We start from the raw sequence: 27,543 nt of genomic DNA, 5'->3' as shown, positions 1-27,543 counted from the left end.
ACAATACTGTATACAGCCCCCTCCCTTGTACACTACAATCCCCCCACAATACTGTATACAGCAGAGATGTCACATGGTAATAACCAGCCGCACCGATCACCACCATCATCATCATCATCTTTATTTGAACATAAGAGCAGCAGGATCCATCCCTCCCCGGCACGGACGTCGCTCCTGCACATTATCTACAAGTTTCCTGTCAACTAATTAAAATCGTCCATTTTCCTAAAACTTTAGGTACAAATTTCTCAGTTTTTGCCTTTAAATTTTACTTGGTAAAAGAATTTCCTGCTTCTGTCCTGAAGCGACGTTTAGTTATAAACCAAAATGCTAAAACAAAACACAGGAAAGGGAGGAGGGGGCCCAGGTCCCGACCCAGCGACCACCGAGAGATTAGTAACTGCTGAGGCCGAACCGGAACTTATTAGCTACCAGCCGGGACCCCCAGCTCCTCCATATACAAGTGCATACCCCATATCCCAGCATGCCTGGCCCAGGGAGCAGGGAATGCTGGGACATTGGTCTCTACACGAGTCACCAGTTACTGAAACTCTAAGAAGTTAATAGCAAAGTCTATAATAAAGCATAGAAAAGAACCAGAATAAAATAAATAGCTGATACTGCGGGGGAGGGGGGCGTCTTAACCACAGAGGGTTCAAAGACGCAAGAGGGCAACAAAATGTAGGAAAATAAAACCAGTCTGTGTAATAAAACATGGATGATCTGACAGTCCCTCCATCATGTGAGCGGCCATGGCTCTGTAATCTCATCATGGAGGTCGGAGTATAGTCCCAAGTGACTCGTGTCCGAGGGGAGCAGGTCCAGCAGATGAACAACCCCGATGCTGGAGGAGTCCTGACAGGGCTAACGCTGGGCCAAAAGGGGAAAAAAAGTTTAAGAATTCCTTAACACTAGGCTAAAAACATGGGGAGAGCCGGCTGCCCCCCCCCCCCCCGTCTCCTTCCCAGGTCGGAGGCCATTATGGCGCCTGATGTGTGACGTCCTCAGTAACGGGATCCCAGTAGAGTCGGGAAGAAGCCACTGGGGGGTCTTTAGTTGTTGATTTTCTCGATCTCATCAATGTCGTCTGTATCCAACTTCTCAATCGTTTTATCTAATGGAAAGAAAAGACACAAGTGTCATGGCTGCTCCATCTGACTGCGGCCTCCCGCCATTATAACTCATCACCTGTAGATGGGCGTCAGGATCCGATTAGAGAAAAGTGAATTTACATTACAAAGTACAATCGCTTTGTTTGCTCAGTACTCTGCTTATACGCCGGCTGCCTTCGAGCTCCATGCCGCCAAGCCCCGGGTGCCTGGAAAAGCTGGATCCAGTCCTGGGAAACTTCCCACAGTGTTCCAGGCACCCGGGGCTTAGCGGCTCAGAGATCAAAAGGCAGCCGGCATATAAGCAGAGTACCGAGCAAACAAAGCCATCAGCTTGGTTTGTAAATTCGCTTGTCTCTACATCGGATCACTGGATCAACTTAATTGAGGGGCATACACCCGAACAGCGCTCCATCCTCTCTATGGGATCACAGCGCTCCATACCATGGGAATGAAGTGGTGGTAGAGGGTGGTCACTGCAATCTCCTCCTCCCCCACTACAGTGTACAGACCTCTCCTCCCCCATCACTATCGCATACAGACCCGTCATCCACCATTGCATAGACTACACACAGACTTACTGAAGTGCTGCTCGATCTGTCTCAGGATGTTCATGCTGTGCTTGCTGTCCACCATGTTGATGGCCAGACCCCTCTTGCCAAAGCGCCCAGTGCGGCCAATTCTGTGCAGATACGTCTCATTGTCTGGATTTCCATCTTTGTCCACGGGGAGGTCAAAGTTAATGACAACAGAGACCTGCTCCACATCGATACCTGGATGAAGAGGGGGGGGGGAACAGTGAGACACCGCACACTGTAAGGGAAGCAGACGCCCTCTAGACGTTGCAGGACTACACACCCCACCATGCCTTGAGCGTTGGCTGTCTAGCATGATAGGGTTTTCTATGAGTTATAAGACGCCAGGTTCCCCATCCCTCTTATACACGCTCACACACTGCTCCCAGACATGCAATTCTGCAATGACTATGTAAGTGGAGCCGCAGAAACCCCTTACATCCATAGATGCAGACAGTCCGATCGGCACAGGTCAGTGTGAACAAGGCCCGAGACGCCATCAGCAGATAGAGACACTTCACCCAGATGGCCAGGTGTGTGTAGCCCTCAGGCAGTGTTCACATAGACAACTGGCAGCCCACAGTGCGGTCCGCTCACCTGGCAGTACAGCGGCATTACCCACCTCTGGCGCACACATTGGTGGTAACCAGAACCTTTTCTTTGCCATCTCTGAATCGGTCGATCACTGCTGCCCTCTGCTCCACCATCATCTCACCGCTCAGTAACGCCACCTGGTGGCCTTCTTTAGACAACTCGCCTGCCAGCCATGAAGCTGTTTTTCTGGTCTGCAGTAAATATTACGCATCAGTACATGGAATAGATAAGCCTGCCCATCCCCCAATGGCGGCACTCACATGGCAGAAGATCATGGCTTGTGCTATGGTGATGGATCCATAGATGTTACACAGGGCCTGGAACTTCTCCTCGCGGCTGTTGCAGAGCACATAGTACTGCTTGATGGTGTCCAGAGTCTCCTCTTCTCGCTTCAGCTTTATGATGTTCGGTTCAGGGACGACTTTCTGAGCAAATCTCCACACAGAATCCTCAAATGTGGCTGAGAACAGGAGCATTTGGCAATCCCGCGGCAGCATCCTGCAAAGCACAACGCCATCAGTGTCCTGCAAGCCCTGCTACACGCGGCCACAGCCACAAGCCCAGCGCTCACCTCTGGATGCGGATGCTCTGGTCCTGGTGTCCCTGTGTTGCTATCATGACATCCGCTTCATCCAGCACAAACACCTTCATCTTCTTGGGATCGATGAATCTCAGCTTGGAGCACCAGTCCAGCACGGTGCCGGGGGTCCCGATAACTATCTGTTCAGCAACCTTCTGCCCACGCTCCACTGCCCAGACAGGAAAGAGATCTGTTACACGGCACTGCCACATGGAGCAACACAACATTATAGACTACAGATGAGCGATCTTAAGTCCGGCCCCAGCAAGGATGCGACAGGAGGCAGGAGCATACATCTGGCCAGCTGACCGGTCCTGGGACCCCTGCCGGAAGGCACTCAACCCCCCCCCCCTCCAAGCTGTGATATCATGACTTAGGGGGAAATGATGCACAGACCACTCAGCCAATCAGACGAGTCCGCTCTGGTGGAGATCCTGGCTATAATTTCTTATATTAAAAGTGACGGCCAGTAACGGCCCTATACTGAACACTGTACTAAAGCACCAGAGAAGGGTCCAAACTTGAACCAAGGCTGAAAAGAGCAGATGAGGGTCTCCTGGCGCCGTATAGAAGAGACCCCATACCCACAGCCCAAAACACCTGCAACCAAGAGTCACACCAGGAGACCATAGTCAGAGGAACGCTTCCACCCACCGCCATTCCAGCCATTCCCTTATATTCTGATGTGAAGGAACAGAGTGACCCACAGGATATAGACCTGGCAGCCTGTTATACGGTTCCACCATATGTCACTCACATTTGTTTCCTCGTACAGCGTAGGCCAGCTTCAGCTCCGGGTAGAAGTTCCCCATCTGTTCAATGACTTTTCCGGTCTGCAGAGCGAGCTCATATGTGGGAGAGAGACACAGGCACTGCGGAGAGAGTGATATCAAGATGGCACCTGCTTTTCTTCTATTACACTTCAGAGCCGCACTCACTATTCTGCTGGTGAGGTTACTGTGTACATACATTACTGATCCAGAGTTTCCTACTGTATTATACTCCAGAGCTGTACTCCCAATACAGTATGTAACTCAGGATCAGTATGAGATAACGTATGCATGCGATTGCAGCTCTGGGGCATAAACCACCAGTACGTTGGTACTATACATACCCATTTACACTTACCTGTGGGTATTTATTTGCTGGGTTGACTCTGGATAACATGGCCAATACAAAGGCGGCCGTCTTCCCTGTGCCGGACTGTGACTGAGCAATGAGGTTCTGGGGCCTGTGAGATGCAGCATCAGACAGTGAGTGTTACCTAGAGCCCCCCATGGTATGTAAATCCCCCCAGTATGGGGACCACTCCCCCCCCCCCCCCCAGTATGGGGACCCTGCCCCACTACATGTGACTCCCCCCCCCCCCCCAGTATGGGGACCCTGCCCCACTACATGTGACTCCCCCCCCCCCAGTATGGGGACCCTGCCCCACTACATGTGACTCCCCCCCCCCCCCCCCCCCCCCCCCCCCCAGTATGGGGACCCTGCCCCACTACATGTGACTCCCCCCCCCCCCCCCCCCAGTATGGGGACCCTGCCCCACTACATGTGACTCCCCCCCCCCCCCCCCAGTATGAGGACCCCTCCCCACTATATATATGTGACTCCCCCCAGTATGAGGACCCCTCCCCACTATATGTGACTCCCCCCAGTATGAGGACCCCTCCCCACTATATATATGTCACTCCCCCCAGTATGAGGACCCCTCCCCACTGTATGTGACTCCCCCCAGGCTGAGAAGCCCTCCCATACACCAGCTACTTACGGCTCTGCCAGCATCATGGGCAGGGCGTTCTCCTGGATCTTTGAAGGCCTGTTAAAGCCCATGGCATAAACTCCTTGCAGAAGTTGCGGCTTCCTGAAAAGCCAAATATAAGTGTAAGAAGGCAAATCCCTAGGACGGAGCAGAGAATGGAAACTACAGGACCCCCCCAGGGACCCCAAAATCCCCCCCCCTTCTGCCCACTACCCCAGACTCTACGATTTACATTCTTCCTCACTTCCACAGAGAGATCAGAGATCTGCGCACATTAGGTTCATTTCTGCGCCAAGGAAACCATAGGGCAGAGTTTATCCATGGCCGGAGGGGCACATCTGTTTTGGAGGAGCCGATGCCAGTCATTACGGATTGAGAAGACGCTGTTAGAGGCCTCAGAGCCTACGTGCTTGGGGGGGGGGGGTCGCGCCTTCTTGGAGCTAGTTGCCGTGGAGACGTAGGCGAGAGATTTGGCTGGGTAATGTAATTAGAGCGGCTCCTTCGCAGTGGATGCACATTACTGCGACCGGCAGAATAACCCAGAATATCTGGATGCATCCGGCATTACCGTATAACAGCCAGAGCTTCACCATGCTGAGGAGCAGCTCAACCCTAATGTGTGGAACTTATTGGACTCCACCAGTGAGCAACACTACAACTCCCAGCATGCCCCGACAGTGTTATACATTGTATAGGACATGGGAGTCAAACTCCAGCCACCCCAGTTGTTGCAGAACTACAACTCCCATAGTGCACGGACAACCAAAGCTTTAGTTATGACGGGAGTCGTAGTTTTGCAACAGTTGGAGGTCCCCGAGTTGGCACCTCTGCTCTAGGACACTGATCTCCAGCCATCAGCTGTCAGGGCATGCTAAGAGTTGTAGTTTTTTGTACCTCAGGGGACACCATCTTATAACACCAGTCTATAACAGTCTCCCCAGAATAGAACTTACAGCCTCAGCTCCTCGAAGGACTTCACAGAATACAGGGGGGAGTTGGGGTCACGCTGCAGAACCTCCACTTGGTTGGTGGTGTTCACCAGGTTATTCCGGATCAGCTTATTGAGCAGGGACTGCGCGGCTCGATCCTCTGGGGGGAGATAATGAAAGGAGAAGTGAATATACCGTGGTGGTGCCGAGTCAGGACACGACCACATGTTGACAAACTCCCTGCTGCAAGGCATTTTGTGACATTTTTTCTAGTTTTCCCATTTTTCTCTATTATAACATAATCCTGATATCTTGCAGTTCTCATTCTTACAACTGGGGCTAAAACTTAGCTGAGACTTCCTGCTGTGTCTGTGGTGATAAAAGGAGGCCGCAGTAAAGTGATCTGTACAGCATTGCGTGACACCAGCAGATAATAGCAGTGCCCTGTGAAATGACCCCTTCACAGGTCACAGAGCGCGCTCAGTAATGTCTCACATTAATCTATTGTCTATTGCCATCTACGTCCATAAGGCTTGCTGTAAAGCAGGTCACTAAATGCTGTTGAAGAGGAACTCCAGGTAGAGGTTAAAAAAAAAAAAATAAACCTTCTGCAGAAGCATAAAGCATTACTTACCTATCTAACCCAGTTTTGAAACTACCAAAAATCTATTTGTTTTGGGGGGTTTTGTTCTGTATTGTTTTTCTGTACTTCCTGGTTGAGCAGTTCCCAGAATGCAGTACTGGTTCCAGAATGCATTGCTTTCCCTCAGCTGTTGATCACAGTCCTCCACTCGCCCATTCCCAACCCAAAGCTGTTGCAGAACATCTAGGCTTTGTTCATACATTGCAGTTTTTATTGTGTAACTGAATTATTTGCTGCACTTTATCATTTTATTGTGTTCCCACCCACACAGCACGCTGTATTCTCTACCTGTAACACCACACAGCACGCTGTATTCTCTACCTGTAACACCACACAGCACGCTGTATTCTCTACCTGTAACACCACACAGCACTGTATTCTCTACCTGTAACACCACACAGCACGCTGTATTCTCTACCTGTAACACCACACAGCGCTGTATTCTCTACCTGTAACACCACACAGCACACTGTATTCTCTACCTGTAACACCACATAGCACGCTGTATTCTCTATTGGTAACACCACACAGCACGCTGTATTCTCTACCTGTAACACCACACAGCACGCTGTATTCTCTACCTGTAACACCACACAGCACACTGTATTCTCTACCTGTAACACCACACAGCACGCTGTATTCTCTACCTGTAACACCACATAGCACGCTGTATTCTCTATTGGTAACACCACACAGCACGCTGTATTCTCTACCTGTAACACCACACAGCACGCTGTATTCTCTACCTGTAACACCACACAGCACACTGTATTCTCTACCTGTAACACCACACAGCACGCTGTATTCACTACCTGTAACACCACACAGCACGCTGTATTCTCTACCTGTAACACCACACAGCACGCTGTACTCTCTACCTGTAGCACACAGCACGCTGTATTCTCTACCTGTAACACCACACAGCACACTGTATTCTCTACCTGTAACACCACACAGCACACTGTATTCTCTACCTGTAACACCACACAGCACACTGTATTCTCTACCTGTAACACCACACAGCGCGCTGTATTCTCTACCTGTAACACCACACTGTATTCTCTACCTGTAACACCACACAGGACAACGTATTCTCTACCTGTAACACCACACAGCACTGTATTCTCTACCTGTAACACCACACAGCACGCTGTATTCCCTACCTGTACCACACAGCACTGTATTCTCTACCTGTAACACCACACAGCACACTGTATTCTCTACCTGTAACATCACACAGCACGCTGTATTCTCTACCTGTAACACCACACAGCACACTGTATTCTCTACCTGTAACACCACACAGCACGCTGTATTCTCTACCTGTAACACCACACAGCACACTGTATTCTCTACCTGTAACACCACACAGCACACTGTATTCTCTACCTGTAACACCACACAGCACGCTGTATTCTCTACCTGTAGCACCAAACAGCACTGTATTCTCTACCTGTAACACCACACAGCGCGCTGTATTCTCTACCTGTAACACCACACAGCACGCTGTATTCTCTACCTGTAACACCACACAGCACTGTATTCTCTACCTGTAACACCACACAGCACCCTGTATTCTCTGCCTGTAACGCAGATATTGGAATAAAGTAAAGAATTTTTTTTTCTCCTCATCTCCATGCACATATTATGATGGAGCATCTTTTATCTTTTGAGTCCCACAATAAGGACTTTATCCCATTTTATCTTACATGGGATATACTGTTTGTGTCTGTTTTTTTCTCCAGGTGGGATTGGCAGTGGCGGCTCTGATCCTCTCTGCTGTTTAGCCTAATTATAGTGCTTGAAAAACCCCCTATATTGTAATCCGTATTCTTCTTCCGTTTCTTCTGCGATTAATACAGCCCAAACTGCTTTGCGCACAGACTCCGTTGCGAAGCCCTCGGGATTGACAGGTGTGATATCTATTTTTGGTTCAGATCGGATTTGTTGTTTTTAAGAAATTTATGTTTAAAGACCGCTAATTTCCCATAGGAGATAATGGCCCATTGGAAATAATGGCCACACTCTAAACGCTAACAGCCAATCACAGCACATATGCAAATAGCTGAAATATAGCAGCCAATAGAGATTCTAAGCTAGTCAGCCAATGCTTTACAACATCCACACAGTCACATGTCCACTATTGGCCAATAGAAGATGAAAGGTCCTTAATCTTACTCATGTCATTGAGACAAAATCGTTGTCATGGTAACCGAGCAATGACCTTTACCATTATAAGTAGAGTTCAGTCAGTAAAGTAGCAGAGCTGAGCCAGCTGTCTAGCAGAGCCGACACCCGCACTACGTAGCAGAGCTGAGCAAGATGTGAAGAAAGTCGCTCTTAAAGGCAACTCCAGTATGTGTGAACACAGCCCTAATTTCACTGCAGAGTTTTGCACAATCAGTAAAGTTGCAGCAGCTGCTTCTGGCCGGTCAGAGATGGTGAATCACTCAGGGGATTGTGGGATCCAGCCCCGCCTCCTGTGACATCACGCCCTGCGACGTCTGCATTATTAGCCTGATCTCAGCAAACACACACTATGTGAGACAGAGGCATGGAATATTTGTCTCCTAAGGAGGGAAAGCAGAAGGAGCAGGAGACAATGTGGATTGGCACAGAGGCCATTTTTTTTTTTTCACTTCCTGGATTTCTATCAGCTACCAGTGTGGCAGAACCGTACAGATATGGTAATACATTATGCAGACAAATCTATAGAACCTTTAATGTACTTTTAATAGAAAACCAGTTTTCCTTATCTGAAGTTCCCCTATAAGAACAGCCCCCCATAAGCACAGTGGTTAGCACTGTAGCCTTGCAGCGCTGGGGTCCTGGGTTCAAATCCCACCAAGGGAAACATCTGCAAAGTGTATGTACTCTCCGTGTTTGCGTGGGTTTCCTCCGGGTACTCCGGTTTCCTCCCACACCCAAAAACATACAGATAGGTGGATTTAGAGCCCTATGGGGGACAGGGAGTAATAATTGGCAAAACTATGTAAAGTGCTGCGAATCTGTGTGCGCTATACAAAATAAAAGCAATAAAAGCATTAGTATCTGACTCTAATCAGAAAATGTAGGTGACACATTCCATTTAAAAAAAATCCACAAAAATTCAGCGGGAGACAGGACCTCTCAAAGATTCTTTTACTCACACGTTACTTGCGCAACATGTCGGCTGGTTCTCAGCCTCTCTCAAGAGAACCAGCCGAAACATTGCGGAAGTAACGTGTGAATAAAGGAATCACGTTTTCATTGAGAGTCTCCTGCTGACTTTTTGTGGATTTGTATCTGGACAGAGGGGTCCTGTTCGGTGAGGCAAACACTCTATGGTTTTGAATATTTTCCAGGTCTCTAGGTCTCTGCCTCTAGTCAGCGTGGCATCACCGCAGTGTGCGGCAGCGGCTTGTCCTAATGACATCACACAGCTCACCTTTATCATCATCCTCGGACTTCTCTTCTCCGTTGTTTGCCTTCTCAGCCGCATTGTCTGCAGAATTGGTGCCTGGGATAAGAGGAGGGAAGCCGTAAGCACAGGGGGCTTCACCCGATAGACCCCCCCCCCCCCCCCCCCCATCATGTCTGCCTATAGGTGCAGACCTGGGCCAGCTGAGGAGGTGCAGTCACCTTCCAGGGTTTCAGTCTCCTTACCAGCCGGGTTCTCAGAGCTCAGTGTCAGCTTGTCCTATAACACCCAGAGATGCTGATATGCTATGGATGCGAGGTAAGAGATACCCCTAGACCCCAACCCAGCTATACCCCCACTCCTCAGATCCCCCCCTCATTACAGAACAACCAAGTTATATACCGTAGTTTCAGAATTTTTCCTTTAACTCAAAACGTAACCGAATGTGGCTGACGACACGACAGCTATGATGACGTGTGTATCCTATGGAGAATGTACTGCGGCACATAACCAGGTATAGGCCATAAAGGACAAGTCATCTGCAGGTACAACACAGCAGAGACATGGTAGACTACCCACTGACTGCATAGAGCTCAGCAGATCCCTCTCAGTGGGCATAGCATCACCATCTCTCAGGTCTCAGCGCTGCTAGAGACCACCTCTTCCCCAGGGCCCCCCCCAAAACTCACCGTTACTCTCAGGTTTCGGGGTCTCTGTTTTATCTTCTTTTAGGTGCAGCTTGTTTAGCTGAGGAAGAGAGAAAGACACCGATCAGAGGAAATCATGAGATAAAAAGGACCACCAGTATCTGAGGTGGCCCACAGCCAGACCCCTTTATCTGTAACCTCCCAACATGCTCCTTATATCCATGCCTTACTACTAATACAACACCCCTGCATGTTGTTACATTACTGATCCTGAGTTACATCCTGTATTATACCCCAGAGCTGCACTCACTACTCTGCTGGTGGGGTCATTGTATATTCATGGTTTATCCATTTTGAGAATCTTCTATTCTGAAGAATTTTCCAAGATCTTTGACATCCTCAGGAAAGAGACTGTGCGCAGACACTGAACAAGCAGGGAATGCTGGGAGATTCCTGCGCCACATTACCTTCTCCAGAGATCCTGGTAAATTATAATGACATCTAATCTGCAGGAGGATGCGGCTCCAGCACCAGACCCTGCCCGGAGCGCTGTCCCCCACATACAGACCCTGGCTCATGAGGTTGAAGGGGTCTAAGACCAGACATGGGGACTGTCTCTAGTCCCCATAACATACAATACAGCATTTAGATTCCCATCATCCAGAGCACAGACACCGGGGCCTTGGGCGATCCCATCCAAACTACAACTCCCATCATGCTCTGAGGTCCGTGGCTTTACCACCACACCCCATATCATAGCCTAACAAAAGTCAGAGGTACAAACACTGGAGATTGTCCTGACATGATGGGAGTCGTAGTTCTGCACCAGCTGGAGAGGCAGGGATATAATAGGAGGGTGAGGGCGCCTCATCCTGGACTAGAAGGGGGGGGGGGCAATATTCACCCCATTATACATGGGGTCCTGCTCCTCCCCCTCCTGTACTATCTGGGGGGCCCCCTCCTCCTCCCCTGGCTGTACTATGTAGGGGCCCCCTCCTCCTCCCTCTCCTGTACTATGTAGGGGCCCCCTCCTCCTCCCTCTTCTGTACTATGTAGGGGCCCCCTCCTCCTCCTCCCCAGGCTGTACTATGTAGGGGCCCCCTCCTCCTCCTCCCTCTCCTGTACTATGTAGGGGCCCCCTCCTCCTCCCTCTCCTGTACTATGTAGGGGCCCCCTCCTCCTCCCTCTCCTGTACTATGTAGGGGCCCCCTCCTCCTCCCTCTTCTGTACTATGTAGGGTCCCCCTCCTCCTCCCTCTTCTGTACTATGTAGGGGTCCCCCTCCTCCTCCCTCTCCTGTACTATGTAGGGGTCCCCCTCCTCCTCCCTCTCCTGTACTATGTAGGGGTCCCCCTCCTCCTCCCTCTCCTGTACTATGTAGGGGCCCCCTCCTCCTCCCCCCGGCTGTACTATGTAGGGGCCCCCTCCTCCCTCTCCTGTACTATGTAGGGGTCCCCCTCCTCCCTCTCCTGTACTATGTAGGGGTCCCCCTCCTCCTCCCTCTCCTGTACTATGTAGGGGCCCCCTCCTCCTCCCTCTCCTGTACTATGTAGGGGCCCCCTCCTCCTCCCTCTCCTGTACTATGTAGGGGCCCCCTCCTCCTCCCCCGGCTGTACTATGTAGGGGCCCCCTCCTCCTCCTCTGGCTGTACTATGTAGGGGCCCCCTCCTCCTCCCTCTCCTGTACTATGTAGGGGCCCCCTCCTCCTCCCCCGGCTGTACTATGTAGGGGCCCCCTCCTCCTCCTTCTCCTCCCTCTCCTGTACTATGTAGGGGCCCCCTCCTCCTCCCTCTCCTGTACTATGTAGGGCCCCCTCCTCCTCCTCCCCTGGCTGTATTATGTAGGGCCCCCTCCTCCTCCCCTGGCTGTACTATGTAGGGCCCCCTCCTCCTCCTCCCCTGGCTGTACTATGTAGGGGCCCCCTCCTCCTCCTCCCCTGGCTGTACTATGTAGGGGCCCCCTCCTCCTCCTCTGGCTGTACTATGTAGGGGCCCCCTCCTCCTCCTCCCCTGGCTGTACTATGTAGGGGCCCCCTCCTCCTCCTCCTGTACTATGTAGGGGCCCCCTCCTCCTCCTCCTGTACTATGTAGGGGCCCCCTCCTCCTCCTCCTGTACTATGTAGGGGCCCCCTCCTCCTCCTCCTGTACTATGTAGGGGCCCCCTCCTCCTCCTCCTGTACTATGTAGGGGCCCCCTCCTCCTCCTCCTGTACTATGTAGGGGCCCCCTCCTCCTCCTCCTGTACTATGTAGGGGCCCCCTCCTCCTCCTCCTGTACTATGTAGGGGCCCCCTCCTCCTGTACTATGTAGGGGCCCCCTCCTCCTCCTCCTGTACTATGTAGGGGCCCCCTCCTCCTCCTCCCTCCCTCTCCTGTACTATGTAGGGGCCCCCTCCTCCTCCTCCCTCTCCTGTACTATGTAGGGGCCTCCTCCCTCTCCTGTACTATGTAGGGGCCTCCTCCCTCTCCTGTACTATGTAGGGGCCCCCTCCTCCTCCTCCCTCTCCTGTACTATGTAGGGGCCCCCTCCTCCTCCTCCCCTGGCTGTACTATGTAGGGGCCCCCACCTCCTCCGCCCTCGGCTGTACTATGTAGGGGCCCCCTCCTCCTCCTCCCCTGGCTGTACTATGTAGGGGCCCCCTCCTCCTCCCTCTTCTGTACTATGTAGGGGCCCCCTCCTCCTCCTCCCCCGGCTGTACTATGTAGGGGCCCCCTCCTCCTCCCTCTCCTGTACTATGTAGGGGCCCCCTCCTCCTCCTCCCTCTCCTGTACTATGTAGGGCCCCCTCCTCCTCCTCCCCTGGCTGTACTATGTAGGGGCCCCCTCCTCCTCCTCCCCTGGCTGTACTATGTAGGGGCCCCCTCCTCCTCCTCCCCTGGCTGTACTATGTAGGGGCCCCCTCCTCCTCCTCCTCCCCTGGCTGTACTATGTAGGGGCCCCCTCCTCCTCCTCCCCCGGCTGTACTATGTAGGGGCCCCCTCCTCCTCCCTCTCCTGTACTATGTAGGGGCCCCCTCCTCCTCCTCCCTCTCCTGTACTATGTAGGGCCCCCTCCTCCTCCTCCCCTGGCTGTACTATGTAGGGGCCCCCTCCTCCTCCTCCCCTGGCTGTACTATGTAGGGGCCCCCTCCTCCTCCTCCCCTGGCTGTACTATGTAGGGGCCCCCTCCTCCTCCTCCCCTGGCTGTACTATGTAGGGGCCCCCTCCTCCTCCTGTACTATGTAGGGGCCCCCTCCTCCTCCTGTACTATGTAGGGGCCCCCTCCTCCTCCTGTACTATGTAGGGGCCCCCTCCTCCTCCTCCCTCTCCTGTACTATGTAGGGGCCCCCTCCTCCTCCTCCCCTGGCTGTACTATGTAGGGGCCCCCTCCTCCCCTGGCTGTACTATGTAGGGGCCCCCTCCTCCTCCTGTACTATGTAGGGGCCCCCTCCTCCTCCTCCCCTGGCTGTACTATGTAGGGGCCCCCTCCTCCTCCTCCCCTGGCTGTACTATGTAGGGGCCCCCTCCTCCTCCTCCCCTGGCTGTACTATGTAGGGGCCCCCCTCCTCCTCCTCCCCTGGCTGTACTATGTAGGGGCCCCCTCCTCCTCCTCCCCTGGCTGTACTATGTAGGGGCCCCCTCCTCCTCCTCCCCTGGCTGTACTATGTAGGGGCCCCCTCCTCCTCCTCCCCTGGCTGTACTATGTAGGGGCCCCCTCCTCCTCCTCCCTCTCCTGTACTATGTAGGGGGCCCCCTCCTCCTCCTCCCTCTCCTGTACTATGTAGGGGCCCCCCTCCTCCTCCTCCTGTACTATGTAGGGGCCCCCTCCTCCTCCTTCTCCTGTACTATGTAGGGGCCCCCCTCCTCCTCCTCTTCCCTCTCCTTTACTATGTAGGGGCCCCCTCCTCCTCCCTCTCCTGTACTATGTAGGGGCCCCCCTCCTCCTCCCTCTCCTGTACTATGTAGGGGCCCCCTCCTCCCTCTCCTGTACTATGTAGGGGCCCCCTCCTCCTCCTCCCTCTCCTGTACTATGTAGGGCCCCCTCCTCCTCCTCCTCTCCTGTACTATGTAGGGGCCCCCTCCTCCTCCTCCCCTGGCTGTACTATGTAGGGGCTCCTCCTCCTCCCTCTCCTGTACTATGTAGGGGCCCCCTCCTCCTCCTCCCCTGGCTGTACTATGTAGGGGCCCCCTCCTCCTCCTCCCCTGGCTGTACTATGTAGGGGCCCCCCTCCTCCTCCTCCCCTGGCTGTACTATGTAGGGGCCCCCTCCTCCTCCTCCCCTCTCCTGTACTATGTAGGGGCCCCCTCCTCCTCCTCCCTCTCCTGTACTATGTAGGGGCCCCCTCCTCCTCCTCCTCCCTCTCCTGTACTATGTAGGGGCCCCCTCCTCCTCCTCCTCCCTCTCCTGTACTATGTAGGGGCCCCCTCCTCCTCCTCTTCCCTCTCCTGTACTATGTAGGGGCCCCCTCCTCCTCCTCTTCCCTCTCCTGTACTATGTAGGGGCCCCCTCCTCCTCCTCCCTCTCCTGTACTATGTAGGGGCCCCCTCCTCCTCCTCCCTCTCCTGTACTATGTAGGGGCCCCCTCCTCCTCCTCCCTCTCCTGTACTATGTAGGGGCCCCCTCCTCCTCCTCCCTCTCCTGTACTATGTAGGGGGCCCCCTCCTCCTCCTCCTCCTCCCTCTCCTGTACTATGTAGGGGGCCCCCTCCTCCTCCTCCTCCCTCTCCTGTACTATGTAGGGGCCCCCTCCTCCTCCTCCCTCTCCTGTACTATGTAGGGGCCCCCTCCTCCTCCTCCCTCTCCTTTACTATGTAGGGGCCCCCTCCTCCTCCCTCTCCTGTACTATGTAGGGGCCCCCTCCTCCTCCTCCCCTGGCTGTACTATGTAGGGGCCCCCTCCTCCTCCTCCCTCTCCTGTACTATGTAGGGGCCCCCTCCTCCTCCTCCCCTGGCTGTACTATGTAGGGGCCCCCTCCTCCTCCTCCCCTGGCTGTACTATGTAGGGGCCCCCTCCTCCTCCCTCTCCTGTACTATGTAGGGGCCCCCTCCTCCTCCCCCTGCTGTACTATGTAGGGGCCCCCTCCTCCTCCCCTGGCTGTACTATGTAGGGGCCCCCTCCTCCTCCCCTGGCTGTACTATGTAGGGGCCCCCTATTCCTCCTGTACTATGTAGGGGCCCCCTCCTCCTCCCCTGGCTGTACTATGTAGGGGCCCCCTCCTCCTCCCCTGGCTGTACTATGTAGGGGCCCCCTCCTCCTCCCTCTCCTGTACTATGTAGGGGCCCCCCTCCTCCTCCCCTGGCTGTACTATGAAGGGGCCCCCTCCTCCTCCTGTACTATGTAGGGGCCCCCTCCTCCTCCCCTGGCTGTACTATGTAGGGGCCCCCTCCTCCTCCCCTGGCTGTACTATGTAGGGGCCCCCTCCTCCTCCTCCCCTGGCTGTACTATGTAGGGGCCCCCTCCTCCTCCCTCTCCTGTACTATGTAGGGGCCCCCCTCCTCCTCCCCTGGCTGTACTATGTAGGGGCCCCCTCCTCCTCCTGTACTATGTAGGGGCCCCCTCCTCCTCCCCCGGCTGTACTATGTAGGGGCCCCCTCCTCCTCCTCCTCCCCTGGCTGTACTATGTAGGGGCCCCCTCCTCCTCCCTCTCCTGTACTATGTAGGGCCCCCTCCTCCTCCTCCTCCCCCGGCTGTACTATGTAGGGGCCCCCTCCTCCTCCCTCTCCTGTACTATGTAGGGGCCCCCTCCTCCTCCTCCTCCTCCTCCCCTGGCTGTACTATGTAGGGGCTCCTCCTCCTCCCTCTCCTGTACTATGTAGGGGCCCCCTCCTCCTCCTCCTCCCCTGGCTGTACTATGTAGGGGCTCCTCCTCCTCCCTCTCCTGTACTATGTAGGGGCCCCCTCCTCCTCCTCCTCCTCCTCCTCCTCCCCTGGCTGTACTATGTAGGGGCTCCTCCTCCTCCCTCTCCTGTACTATGTAGGGGCTCCTCCTCCTCCCTCTCCTGTACTATGTAGGGGCCCCCTCCTCCCTCTCCTGTACTATGTAGGGGCCCCCTCCTCCTCCTCCCTCTCGTGTACTATGTAGGGGCCCCCTCCTCCTCCCTCTCCTGTACTATGTAGGGGCCCCCTCCTCCTCCCTCTCCTGTACTATGTAGGGGCCCCCTCCTCCTCCCTCTCCTGTACTATGTAGGGCCCCCTCCTCCTCCTCCCCCGGCTGTACTATGTAGGGGCCCCCTCCTCCTCCTCCTCCCCTGGCTGTACTATGTAGGGGCCCCCTCCTCCTCCTCCCTCTCCTGTACTATGTAGGGGCCCCCTCCTGTACTATGTAGGGGCCCCCTCCTCCTCCTCCCTCTCCTGTACTATGTAGGGGCCCCCTCCTCCTCCTCCCTCTCCTGTACTATGTAGGGGCCCCCTCCTCCTCCCTCTCCTGTACTATGTAGGGGCCCCCTCCTCCTCCTCCCTCTCCTGTACTATGTAGGGGCCCCCTCCTCCTCCTCCCCCGGCTGTACTATGTAGGGGCCCCCTCCTCCTCCCTCTCCTGTACTATGTAGGGGCCCCCTCCTCCTCCCTCTCCTGTACTATGTAGGGGCCCCCTCCTCCTCCCTCTCCTGTACTATGTAGGGGCCCCCTCCTCCTCCCTCTCCTGTACTATGTAGGGGCCCCCTCCTCCTCCCTCTCCTGTACTATGTAGGGGCCCCCTCCTCCTCCTCCCCTGGCTGTACTATGTAGGGGCCCCCTCCTCCTCCGTCTCCTGTACTATGTAGGGGCCCCCTCCTCCTCCTCCCTCTCCTGTACTATGTAGGGGCCCCCTCCTCCTCCTTCTCCTGTACTATGTAGGGGCCCCCTCCTCCTCCTCCCTCTCCTGTACTATGTAGGGGCCCCCTCCTCCTCCTCCCTCTCCTGTACTATGTAGGGGCCCCCTCCTCCTCCCCCGGCTGTACTATGTAGGGGCCCCCTCCTCCTCCTCCCTCTCCTGTACTATGTAGGGGCCCCCTCCTCCTTCCTCTCCTGTACTATGTAGGGGCCCCCTCCTCCTCCCTCTCCTGTACTATGTAGGGGCCCCCTCCTCCTCCCTCTCCTGTACTATGTAGGGGCCCCCTCCTCCTCCTCCCCTGGCTGTACTATGTAGGGGCCCCCCTCCTCCTCCCTCTCCTGTACTATGTAGGGGCCCCCTCCTCCTTCCTCTCCTGTACTATGTAGGGGCCCCCTCCTCCTCCCTCTCCTGTACTATGTAGGGGCCCCCTCCTCCTCCCCTCTCCTGTACTATGTAGGGGCCCCCTCCTCCTCCTCCCCTGGCTGTACTATGTAGGGCCCCCTCCTCCTCCCTCTCCTGTACTATGTAGGGGCCCCCCTCCTCCTCCCTCTCCTGTACTATGTAGGGGCCCCCTCCTCCTCCTCCCCTGGCTGTACTATGTAGGGGCCCCCCTCCTCCTCCTCCCTCTCCTGTACTATGTAGGGGCCCCCTCCTCCTCCTCCCTCTCCTTTACTATGTAGGGGCCCCCTCCTCCTCCCTCTCCTGTACTATGTAGGGGTCCCCCTCCTCCTCCCTCTCCTGTACTATGTAGGGGTCCCCCTCCTCCTCCCTCTCCTGTACTATGTAGGGGCCCCCTCCTCCTCCCCCCCGGCTGTACTATGTAGGGGCCCCCTCCTCCCTCTCCTGTACTATGTAGGGGTCCCCCTCCTCCCTCTCCTGTACTATGTAGGGGTCCCCCTCCTCCTCCCTCTCCTGTACTATGTAGGGGCCCCCTCCTCCTCCCTCTCCTGTACTATGTAGGGGCCCCCTCCTCCTCCCTCTCCTGTACTATGTAGGGGCCCCCTCCTCCTCCCCCCGGCTGTACTATGTAGGGGCCCCCTCCTCCTCCTCTGGCTGTACTATGTAGGGGCCCCCTCCTCCTCCCCCGGCTGTACTATGTAGGGGCCCCCTCCTCCTCCTCCTCACTCTCCTGTACTATGTAGGGGCCCCCTCCTCCTCCTCCCTCTCCTGTACTATGTAGGGGCCCCCTCCTCCTCCCCCGGCTGTACTATGTAGGGGCCCCCTCCTCCTCCTTCTCCTCCCTCTCCTGTACTATGTAGGGGCCCCCTCCTCCTCCCTCTCCTGTACTATGTAGGGCCCCCTCCTCCTCCTCCCCTGGCTGTATTATGTAGGGCCCCCTCCTCCTCCCCTGGCTGTACTATGTAGGGCCCCCTCCTCCTCCTCCCCTGGCTGTACTATGTAGGGGCCCCCTCCTCCTCCTCCCCTGGCTGTACTATGTAGGGGCCCCCTCCTCCTCCTCCTCTGGCTGTACTATGTAGGGGCCCCCTCCTCCTCCTCCCCTGGCTGTACTATGTAGGGGCCCCCTCCTCCTCCTCCTGTACTATGTAGGGGCCCCCTCCTCCTCCTCCTGTACTATGTAGGGGCCCCCTCCTCCTCCTCCTGTACTATGTAGGGCCCCCTCCTCCTCCTCCTGTACTATGTAGGGGCCCCCTCCTCCTCCTCCTGTACTATGTAGGGGCCCCTCCTCCTCCTCCTGTACTAGTAGGGGCCCCCTCCTCCTCCTCCTGTACTATGTAGGGGCCCCCTCCTCCTCCTCCTGTACTATGTAGGGGCCCCCTCCTCCTCCTCCTGTACTATGTAGGGGCCCCCTCCTCCTCCTCCTGTACTATGTAGGGGCCCCCTCCTCCTCCTCCTGTACTATGTAGGGGCCCCCTCCTCCTCCTCCTGTACTATGTAGGGGCCCCCTCCTCCTCCTCCCTCCCTCTCCTGTACTATGTAGGGGCCCCCTCCTCCTCCTCCCTCTCCTGTACTATGTAGGGGCCTCCTCCCTCTCCTGTACTATGTAGGGGCCTCCTCCCTCTCCTGTACTATGTAGGGGCCCCCTCCTCCTCCTCCCTCTCCTGTACTATGTAGGGGCCCCCTCCTCCTCCTCCCCTGGCTGTACTATGTAGGGGCCCCCTCCTCCTCCCTCTCCTGGCTGTACTATGTAGGGGCCCCCTCCTCCTCCTCCCCTGGCTGTACTATGTAGGGGCCCCCTCCTCCTCCCTCTCCTGTACTATGTAGGGGCCCCCTCCTCCTCCTCCCCCGGCTGTACTATGTAGGGGCCCCCTCCTCCTCCCTCTCCTGTACTATGTAGGGGCCCCCTCCTCCTCCTCCCTCTCCTGTACTATGTAGGGCCCCCTCCTCCTCCTCCCTCTCCTGTACTATGTAGGGCCCCCTCCTCCTCCTCCCCTGGCTGTACTATGTAGGGGCCCCCTCCTCCTCCTCCCTGGCTGTACTATGTAGGGGCCCCCTCCTCCTCCTCCCCTGGCTGTACTATGTAGGGGCCCCCTCCTCCTCCTCCTCCCCTGGCTGTACTATGTAGGGGCCCCCTCCTCCTCCTCCCCCGGCTGTACTATGTAGGGGCCCCCTCCTCCTCCCTCTCCTGTAACTATGTAGGGGCCCCCTCCTCCTCCTCCCTCTCCTGTACTATGTAGGGCCCCCCCCCTCCTCCTCCCCTGGCTGTACTATGTAGGGGCCCCCTCCTCCTCCTCCCCTGGCTGTACTATGTAGGGGCCCCCTCCTCCTCCTCCCCTGGCTGTACTATGTAGGGGCCCCCTCCTCCTCCTCCTCCCCTGGCTGTACTATGTAGGGGCCCCCTCCTCCTCCTGTACTATGTAGGGGCCCCCTCCTCCTCCTGTACTATGTAGGGGCCCCCTCCTCCTCCTGTACTATGTAGGGGCCCCCTCCTCCTCCTCCCTCTCCTGTACTATGTAGGGGCCCCCTCCTCCTCCTCCCCTGGCTGTACTATGTAGGGGCCCCCTCCTCCCCTGGCTGTACTATGTAGGGGCCCCCTCCTCCTCCTGTACTATGTAGGGGCCCCCTCCTCCTCCTCCCCTGGCTGTACTATGTAGGGGCCCCCTCCTCCTCCTCCCCTGGCTGTACTATGTAGGGGCCCCCTCCTCCTCCTCCCCTGGCTGTACTATGTAGGGGCCCCCTCCTCCTCCTCCCCTGGCTGTACTATGTAGGGGCCCCCTCCTCCTCCTCCCCTGGCTGTACTATGTAGGGGCCCCCTCCTCCTCCTCCCCTGGCTGTACTATGTAGGGGCCCCCTCCTCCTCCTCCCCTGGCTGTACTATGTAGGGGCCCCCTCCTCCTCCTCCCTCTCCTGTACTATGTAGGGGCCCCCTCCTCCTCCTCCCTCTCCTGTACTATGTAGGGGCCCCCTCCTCCTCCTCCTGTACTATGTAGGGGCCCCCTCCTCCTCCTTCTCCTGTACTATGTAGGGGCCCCCTCCTCCTCCTCTTCCCTCTCCTTTACTATGTAGGGGCCCCCTCCTCCTCCCTCTCCTGTACTATGTAGGGGCCCCCTCCTCCTCCCTCTCCTGTACTATGTAGGGGCCCCCTCCTCCCTCTCCTGTACTATGTAGGGGCCCCCTCCTCCTCCTCCCTCTCCTGTACTATGTAGGGGCCCCCTCCTCCTCCTCCCTCTCCTTTACTATGTAGGGGCCCCCTCCTCCTCCTCCCCTGGCTGTACTATGTAGGGGCCCCCTCCTCCTCCTCCCTCTCCTGTACTATGTAGGGGCCCCCTCCTCCTCCTCCCCTGGCTGTACTATGTAGGAGGCCCCCTCCTCCTCCTCACCACTGAGCCTGTACTATGTAGGGGCCCCCTCCCTCCTCCATCCCCTGGCTGTACTATGTAGGGGCCCCCTCCCTCCTCCTCCCTCCTGTACTATGTAGGGGCCCCCTCCTCCTCCTCCATCTTCCTGTACTATTGTAGGTGGCCCCCTCCTCCTCCTCTCCTCCCTCTCCTGTACTATGTAGGGGCCACCCATCCTCCTCCTCCTCCTCCCTCTCCTGTACACTATGTAGGGGCCCCCCCCTCCTACCTCTTCCCTCTCCTGTACTATGTAGGGGACCCCACTCCTCCTCTCTTCCCTCTCCTGTACTATGGTATGGGCCCCTCTCCTCCTCCTCCCTCTCCTGTACTATGTAGGGGCCCCCTCCTCTCCCTCCCTCTCCTGTTGCTATGTATGGGCCACTCTCCTCCTCCTCCCTCTCCTGTACTATGTAGGGGCCCCCTCCTCCTCCTACCATCTCCTGTACTATGTAGGGGCCCCCCTCCTCCTCCTCCTCCTCCCTCTCCTGTACTATGTAGGGGCCCCCTCCTCCTCCTCCTCCCTCTCCTGTAATATGTAGGGGCCCCCTCCTCCTCTCCCCTCTCCTGTACTATGTAGGGGCCCCCTCCTCCTCCTCCCTCTCCTTTACTATGTAGGGCCCCCCTCCTCCTCCCTCTCCTGTACTATGTAGGGGGCCCCCTCCTCCTCCTCCCTGTCTGTACTATGTAGGGGCCCCTCCTCCTCCTCCCTCTCCTGTACTATGTAGGGGCCCCCCTCCTCCTCCCTCCCGGCTGTACTATGTAGGGGGCCCCCTCCTCCTCCTCCCCTGGCTGTACTATGTAGGGGCCCCCTCCTCCTCCTCTCCTGTACTATGTAGGGCCCCTCCTCCCTCCCCTGCTGTACATGTAGGGGCCCCCTCCTCCTCCCTCTCTGTACTATGTAGGGGCCCTCCTCCTCCTCCCCTGGCTGTACTATGTAGGGGCCCCCTCCTCCTCCCTCTGGCTGTACTATGTAGGGGCCCCCTCCTCCTTCCTCCCCTGGCTGTACTATGTAGGGGCCCCCTCCTCCTCCCCTCCTGTACTATGTAGGGGCCCCCTCCTCCTCCCTCTCCTGTACTATGTAGGGGCCCCCTCCTCTCTCCTCCCTGTACTATGTAGGGGCCCCCTCCTCCCTCATCCCTGGTACTATGTAGTGGGCCCCCCTCCTCCTCCCCCTGCCTGTACTATGTAGGGGCCCCCTCCTCCTCCTCCCCTGCTTGTACTATGTAGGGGCCCCCTCCTCCTCCTCCCCCTGGTACTATGTAGGGGCCCCCTCCTCCTCCTGTACTATGTAGGGGCCCCCTCCTCCTCCTCCTGTACTATGTAGGGGCCCCCTCCTCCTCTCTCCTGGACTATGTAGGGGCCCCCTCCTCCTCTCCCTCTCCTGTACTATGTAGGGCCCCCTCCTCCTCCTCCCCTGGCTGTACTATGTAGGGGGCCCCCCCTCCCTCCCCCCGGCTGTACTATGTAGGGGCCCCCTCTCCTCCCTCTCCTGTACTATGTAGGGCCCCCTCCTCCTCCTCCTCCCCCGGCTGTACTATGTAGGGGCCCCCTCCTCCTCCCTCTCCTGTACTATGTAGGGCCCCCTCCTCCTCCTCCTCCCCCGGCTGTACTATGTAGGGGCCCCCTCCTCCTCCCTCTCCTGTACTATGTAGGGGCCCCCTCCTCCTCCTCCTCCTCCTCCCCTGGCTGTACTATGTAGGGGCTCCTCCTCCTCCCTCTCCTGTACTATGTAGGGGCCCCCTCCTCCTCCTCCTCCTCCCCTGGCTGTACTATGTAGGGGCTCCTCCTCCTCCCTCTCCTGTACTATGTAGGGGCCCCCTCCTCCTCCTCCTCCTCCTCCTCCTCCTCCCCTGGCTGTACTATGTAGGGGCTCCTCCTCCTCCCTCTCCTGTACTATGTAGGGGCTCCTCCTCCTCCCTCTCCTGTACTATGTAGGGGCCCCCTCCTCCCTCTCCTGTACTATGTAGGGGCCCCCTCCTCCTCCTCCCTCTCCTGTACTATGTAGGGGCCCCCCTCCTCCTCCCTCTCCTTTATATGTAGGGGCCCCCTCCTCCTCCTCCCCCCCCCCCTGCTGTACTATGTAGGGGCCCCCTCTCCTCCTCCCTCTCCTGTACTATGTAGGGGCCCCCTCCTCCTCCTCCCTACTGTACTATTAGGGGCCCCCTCCTCCTCCTCCCCTGGCTGTACTATGTAGGGGCCCTCCTCTCCCTCTCCTCCCCTGGGCTGTAACTATGTAGGGGCCCCCTCCTTTCTCCTCTACTATGTAGGGGCCCCTCCTCCTCCTCCTGTACTATGTAGGGGCCCCCTCTCCTCCTCCGCTCCTGTACGATGTAGGGGCCCCGCCTCCTCCTCCTCCTCCTCTCCTGTATATGTAGGGGCCCCCTCCTCCTCCTCCCTCTCCTGTACTATGTTAGGGGCCCCCTCCTCCTCTCTTCCCTTCCTGTACTATGTAGGGGCCCCCCTCCTCCTTCCTCTCCTGCTACTATGTAGGGGCCCCTCCTCCTCCTCCCTCTCCTGTACTATGTAGGGGCCCCCTCCTCCTGTACTTTTTAGGGGCCCCCTCCTCCTCCCGGCTTGTACTATCGTAGGGGCCCCCTTCCTCCCTCCCCTCTCCTTGTACTATGTAGGGGCCCACCTCCTCCTCCCTATCCTGTTACTCTGTAGGGGCCCCCTTCTCCTCCTCCCTGGCTGTACTTATGTTAGGGGCCCCCTCCTCCTTCCGTCTCCTGTACTATGTGAGGGGCCCCCCCTCCCCTCCATCCCTCTCTCCTGTACTATGTAGGGGCCCCCTCCCTCATCCTCCTCTCCTGTTAACTATGTAGGGGCCCCTCCTCCTCACTCCCTCTCCTGTACTATGTAGGGCTCCATCCCCTCCTCCTCCCCTCTCCTGTACTATGTAGGGGCCCCTCCTCCTCTCCCTCTCCTGTACTATGTAGGGGCCCCCCTTCCTCTCCCCTGGCTGTACTATGTAGGGCACCCCTCCTCCTCCTCCCTCTCTCCTGTACTATGTAGGGGCCCTCCTCCTCCCTTCCCTCCTGTACTATGTAGGGGCCCCTCCTCCTCCCTCTCCTGTACTATGTAGGGGCCCCCTCCTCCTCCCTCTCCTGTACTATGTAGGGGCCCCCTCCTCCTCCTCCCCTGGCTGTACTATGTAGGGGCCCCCTCCTCCTCCCTCTCCTGTACTATGTAGGGGCCCCCCTCCTCCTTCCTCTCCTGTACTATGTAGGGGCCCCCTCCTCCTCCCTCTCCTGTACTATGTAGGGGCCCCCTCCTCCTCCCTCTCCTGTACTATGTAGGGGCCCCCTCCTCCTCCTCCCCTGGCTGTACTATGTAGGGGCCCCCTCCTCCTCCCTCTCCTGTACTATGTAGGGGCCCCCTCCTCCTCCCTCTCCTGTACTATGTAGGGGCCCCCTCCTCCTCCTCCCCTGGCTGTACTATGTAGGGGCCCCCTCCTCCTCCTCCCTCTCCTGTACTATGTAGGGGCCCCCTCCTCCTCCTCCCTCTCCTTTACTATGTAGGGGCCCCCTCCTCCTCCCTCTCCTGTACTATGTAGGGGCCCCCTCCTCCTCCTCCCCTGGCTGTACTATGTAGGGGCCCCCTCCTCCTCCTCCCTCTCCTGTACTATGTAGGGGCCCCCTCCTCCTCCTGTACTATGTAGGGGCCCCCTCCTCCTCCTCCCCTGGCTGTACTATGTAGTAGGGGCCCCCTCCTCCTCCCTCTCCTGTACTATGTAGGGCCCCCTCCTCCTCCTCCCTCTCCTGTACTATGTAGGGGCCCCCTCCTCCTTCCTCTCCTGTACTATGTAGGGGCCCCCTCCTCCTCCTCCCTCTCCTGTACTATGTAGGGGCCCCCCTCCTCCTCCTCCCTCTCCTGTACTATGTAGGGGCCCCCCTCCTCCTCCTCCCTCTCCTGTACTATGTAGGGGCCCCCTCCTCCTCCTCCCCTGGCTGTACTATGTAGGGGCCCCTCCTTCTCCCTCTCCTGTACTATGTAGGGGCCCCCTCCTTCTCCCTCTCCTGTACTATGTAGGGGCCCCCTCCTTCTCCCTCTCCTGTACTATGTAGGGGCCCCCTCCTCCTCCCTCTCCTGTACTATGTAGGGGCCCCCTCCTCCTCCTCCCCTGGCTGTACTATGTAGGGGCCCCCTCCTCCTCCTCCCTCTCCTGTACTATGTAGGGGCCCCCTCCTCCTTCCTCTCCTGTACTATGTAGGGGCCCCCTCCTCCTTCCTCTCCTGTACTATGTAGGGGCCCCCTCCTCCTTCCTCTCCTGTACTATGTAGGGGCCCCCTCCTCCTCCCTCTCCTGTACTATGTAGGGGCCCCCTCCTCCTCCTCCCTCTCCTGTACTATGTAGGGGCCCCCTCCTCCTCCTCCCCTGGCTGTACTATGTAGGGGCCCCCTCCTCCTCCCTCTCCTGTACTATGTAGGGGCCCCCCTCCTCCTCCCTCTCCTGTACTATGTAGGGGCCCCCTCCTCCTCCTCCCCTGGCTGTACTATGTAGGGGCCCCCTCCTCCTCCGTCTCCTGTACTATGTAGGGGCCCCCTCCTCCTCCTCCCTCTCCTGTACTATGTAGGGGCCCCCTCCTCCTCCTCCCTCTCCTGTACTATGTAGGGGCCCCCTCCTCCTCCTCCCTCTCCTGTACTATGTAGGGGCCCCCCTCCTCCTCCCTCTCCTGTACTATGTAGGGGCCCCCTCCTCCTTCCTCTCCTGTACTATGTAGGGGCCCCCTCCTCCTCCCCTGGCTATACTATGTAGGGGCCCCCTCCTCCTCCTCCCTCTCCTGTACTATGTAGGGGCCCCCTCCTCCTCCCTCTCCTGTACTATGTAGGGGCCCCCTCCTCCTCCCTCTCCTGTACTATGTAGGGGCCCCCTCCTCCTCCCTCTCCTGTACTATGTAGGGGCCCCCTCCTCCTCCCCTGGCTATACTATGTAGGGGCCCCCTCCTCCTCCTCCCTCTCCTGTACTATGTAGGGGCCCCCTCCTCCTCCCTCTCCTGTACTATGTAGGGGCCCCCTCCTCCTCCCCTGGCTGTACTATGTAGGGGCCCTCTCCTCCTCCCTCTCCTGTACTATGTAGGGGCCCCCTCCTCCTCCTCCCCTGGCTATACTATGTAGGGGCCCCCTCCTCCTCCCTCTCCTGTACTATGTAGGGGCCCCCCTCCTCCTCCCTCTCCTGTACTATGTAGGGGCCCCTCCTCCTCCTCCCTCTCCTGTACTATGTAGGGGCCCCCTCCTCCTCCCCCTGCTGTACTATGTAGGGGCCCCCTCCTCCTCCCCCTGCTGTACTATGTAGGGGCCCCCTCCTCCTCCCTCTCCTGTACTATGTAGGGGCCCCCTCCTCCTCCCCCTGCTGTACTATGTAGGGGCCCCCTCCTCCTTCCTCTCCTGTACTATGTAGGGGCCCCCCTCCTCCTCCCCTGGCTATACTATGTAGGGGCCCCCTCCTCCTCCTCCCTCTCCTGTACTATGTAGGGGCCCCCTCCTCCTCCCTCTCCTGTACTATGTAGGGGCCCCCTCCTCCTCCTCCCTCTCCTGTACTATGTAGGGGCCCCCTCCTTCTCCTCCCTCTCCTGTACTATGTAGGGGCCCCCTCCTCCTCCCTCTCCTGTACTATGTAGGGGCCCCCTCCTCCTCCCTCTCCTGTACTATGTAGGGGCCCCCTCCTCCTCCCTCTCCTGTACTATGTAGGGGCCCCCTCCTCCTCCCTCTCCTGTACTATGTAGGGGCCCCCTCCTCCTGTACTATGTAGGGGCCCCCTCCTCCTCCCCCGGCTGTACTATGCGGAGCCCCGGCGGATATCACACCAGGGTGGTCCGAGGAGTCCCAGCTAGCAGGGCCGAGCACCAGGCCCGTACACCGGCTCCTCACCGACTCGGCCGCCGCCTCCTGCTCGTCCACCGCCAGAGCCCAGGAATCGGTCGCCATCGTGCTCCAAACCTTCAACGCCGGAACCTGCAAAACAAGCAGCCGCTTCCGCCTGCAGCCAGCCAATGGGAATGAAGCCAAGCTCCGCCCTGGTGCACCTAAATATCCTCCCGGTCAGAACGAAAGACAAATGCTTCCGTTCCGGATGTCGTGTTCCCCGCCACTCCCTGGGCGTCAGTGCTGGCTGTGTCACGTGACACTGAGATCTCGTGGTAGAATGCTGCGCTGAGCGCTGTTGTTATGGAGACCATTGGTGGCGGGAGTTCTGTGTGTGAGGGGAATGGAGGAGCGCCGGACTGTGCTCAGACGGTATCACACCTAATAAGCTTGGATACAGCAGTTCAGCATAGACCGGCTTAGATACACAGTAGGACGGATCATATTCAACAGATTAGATACAGTGGGTCAGCAGACAATATCATACATGGTGGAGTTAGATACAATTGCATAGCAGACCGTATCACGTATGATAAGATTGGATACAGAACCTCAGCACAGTATCACACATGGAAGGATTAGATACAGCAGCTCAGCAGACCGTATCACACATGGTAGGATTAGATACAGAGGCTCAGCACAGTATCACACATGGTAGGATTAGATACAGCAGCTCAGCAGACAGTATCACACATGGTATGATTAGATACAGCAGCTCAGCAGACAGTATCACACATGGTAGGATTAGATACACCAGCTCAGCGGACAGTATCACACATGGTAGGATTAGATACAGAACCTCAGCACAGTATCACACATGGTAGGATTAGATACAGAGGCTCAGCAGACAGTATCACACATGGT

At 57.4% G+C, this 27,543-nt stretch overlaps 1 protein-coding gene across 1 annotated transcript; it reads right to left on the bottom strand.

Moving 5' to 3' along the window:
- Window positions 1-103: 103 nt before the first annotated feature.
- Window positions 104-26,816, bottom strand: LOC138769044 (ATP-dependent RNA helicase DDX19B). Its single transcript, XM_069947211.1, has 12 exons — window positions 26,686-26,816; window positions 10,279-10,336; window positions 9,617-9,688; window positions 5,571-5,706; window positions 4,627-4,719; window positions 3,987-4,089; window positions 3,616-3,730; window positions 2,850-3,027; window positions 2,539-2,776; window positions 2,307-2,469; window positions 1,691-1,882; window positions 104-1,114 (listed from the first exon to the last, which is right to left on the bottom strand). The coding sequence occupies exons 1-12, from the start codon at window positions 26,740-26,742 to the stop codon at window positions 1,053-1,055; spliced, it is 1,467 nt and encodes a 488-aa protein (XP_069803312.1). The 5' UTR covers window positions 26,743-26,816; the 3' UTR covers window positions 104-1,052.
- Between the last annotated feature and the right edge of the window lie 727 nt (window positions 26,817-27,543).

The sequence above is a fragment of the Dendropsophus ebraccatus genome, chromosome 12, assembly GCF_027789765.1.
Source record: "Dendropsophus ebraccatus isolate aDenEbr1 chromosome 12, aDenEbr1.pat, whole genome shotgun sequence".
In the NCBI taxonomy this organism is placed as follows: domain Eukaryota; kingdom Metazoa; phylum Chordata; class Amphibia; order Anura; family Hylidae; genus Dendropsophus; species Dendropsophus ebraccatus.
Note: the sequence above shows the minus strand (reverse complement) of the source record. Positions and strands in the feature narration are given on the sequence as shown.

What these genes read in the sequence shown, in the direction of transcription:
- LOC138769044 (XM_069947211.1), bottom strand. Translation starts at nt 26,742, where the DNA reads ATGGCGACCGATTCCTGGGCTCTGGCGGTGGACGAGCAGGAGGCGGCG. An exon ending in CGCTGTACGAGGAAACAAAT is followed by an intron (nt 3,028 to 3,615) that starts GTGAGTGACATA and finishes CTGTCTGGGCAG; the next exon opens with TGGAGCGTGGGCAGAAGGTT. An exon ending in CAGAGCATCCGCATCCAGAG is followed by an intron (nt 2,777 to 2,849) that starts GTGAGCGCTGGG and finishes TGTGCTTTGCAG; the next exon opens with GATGCTGCCGCGGGATTGCC.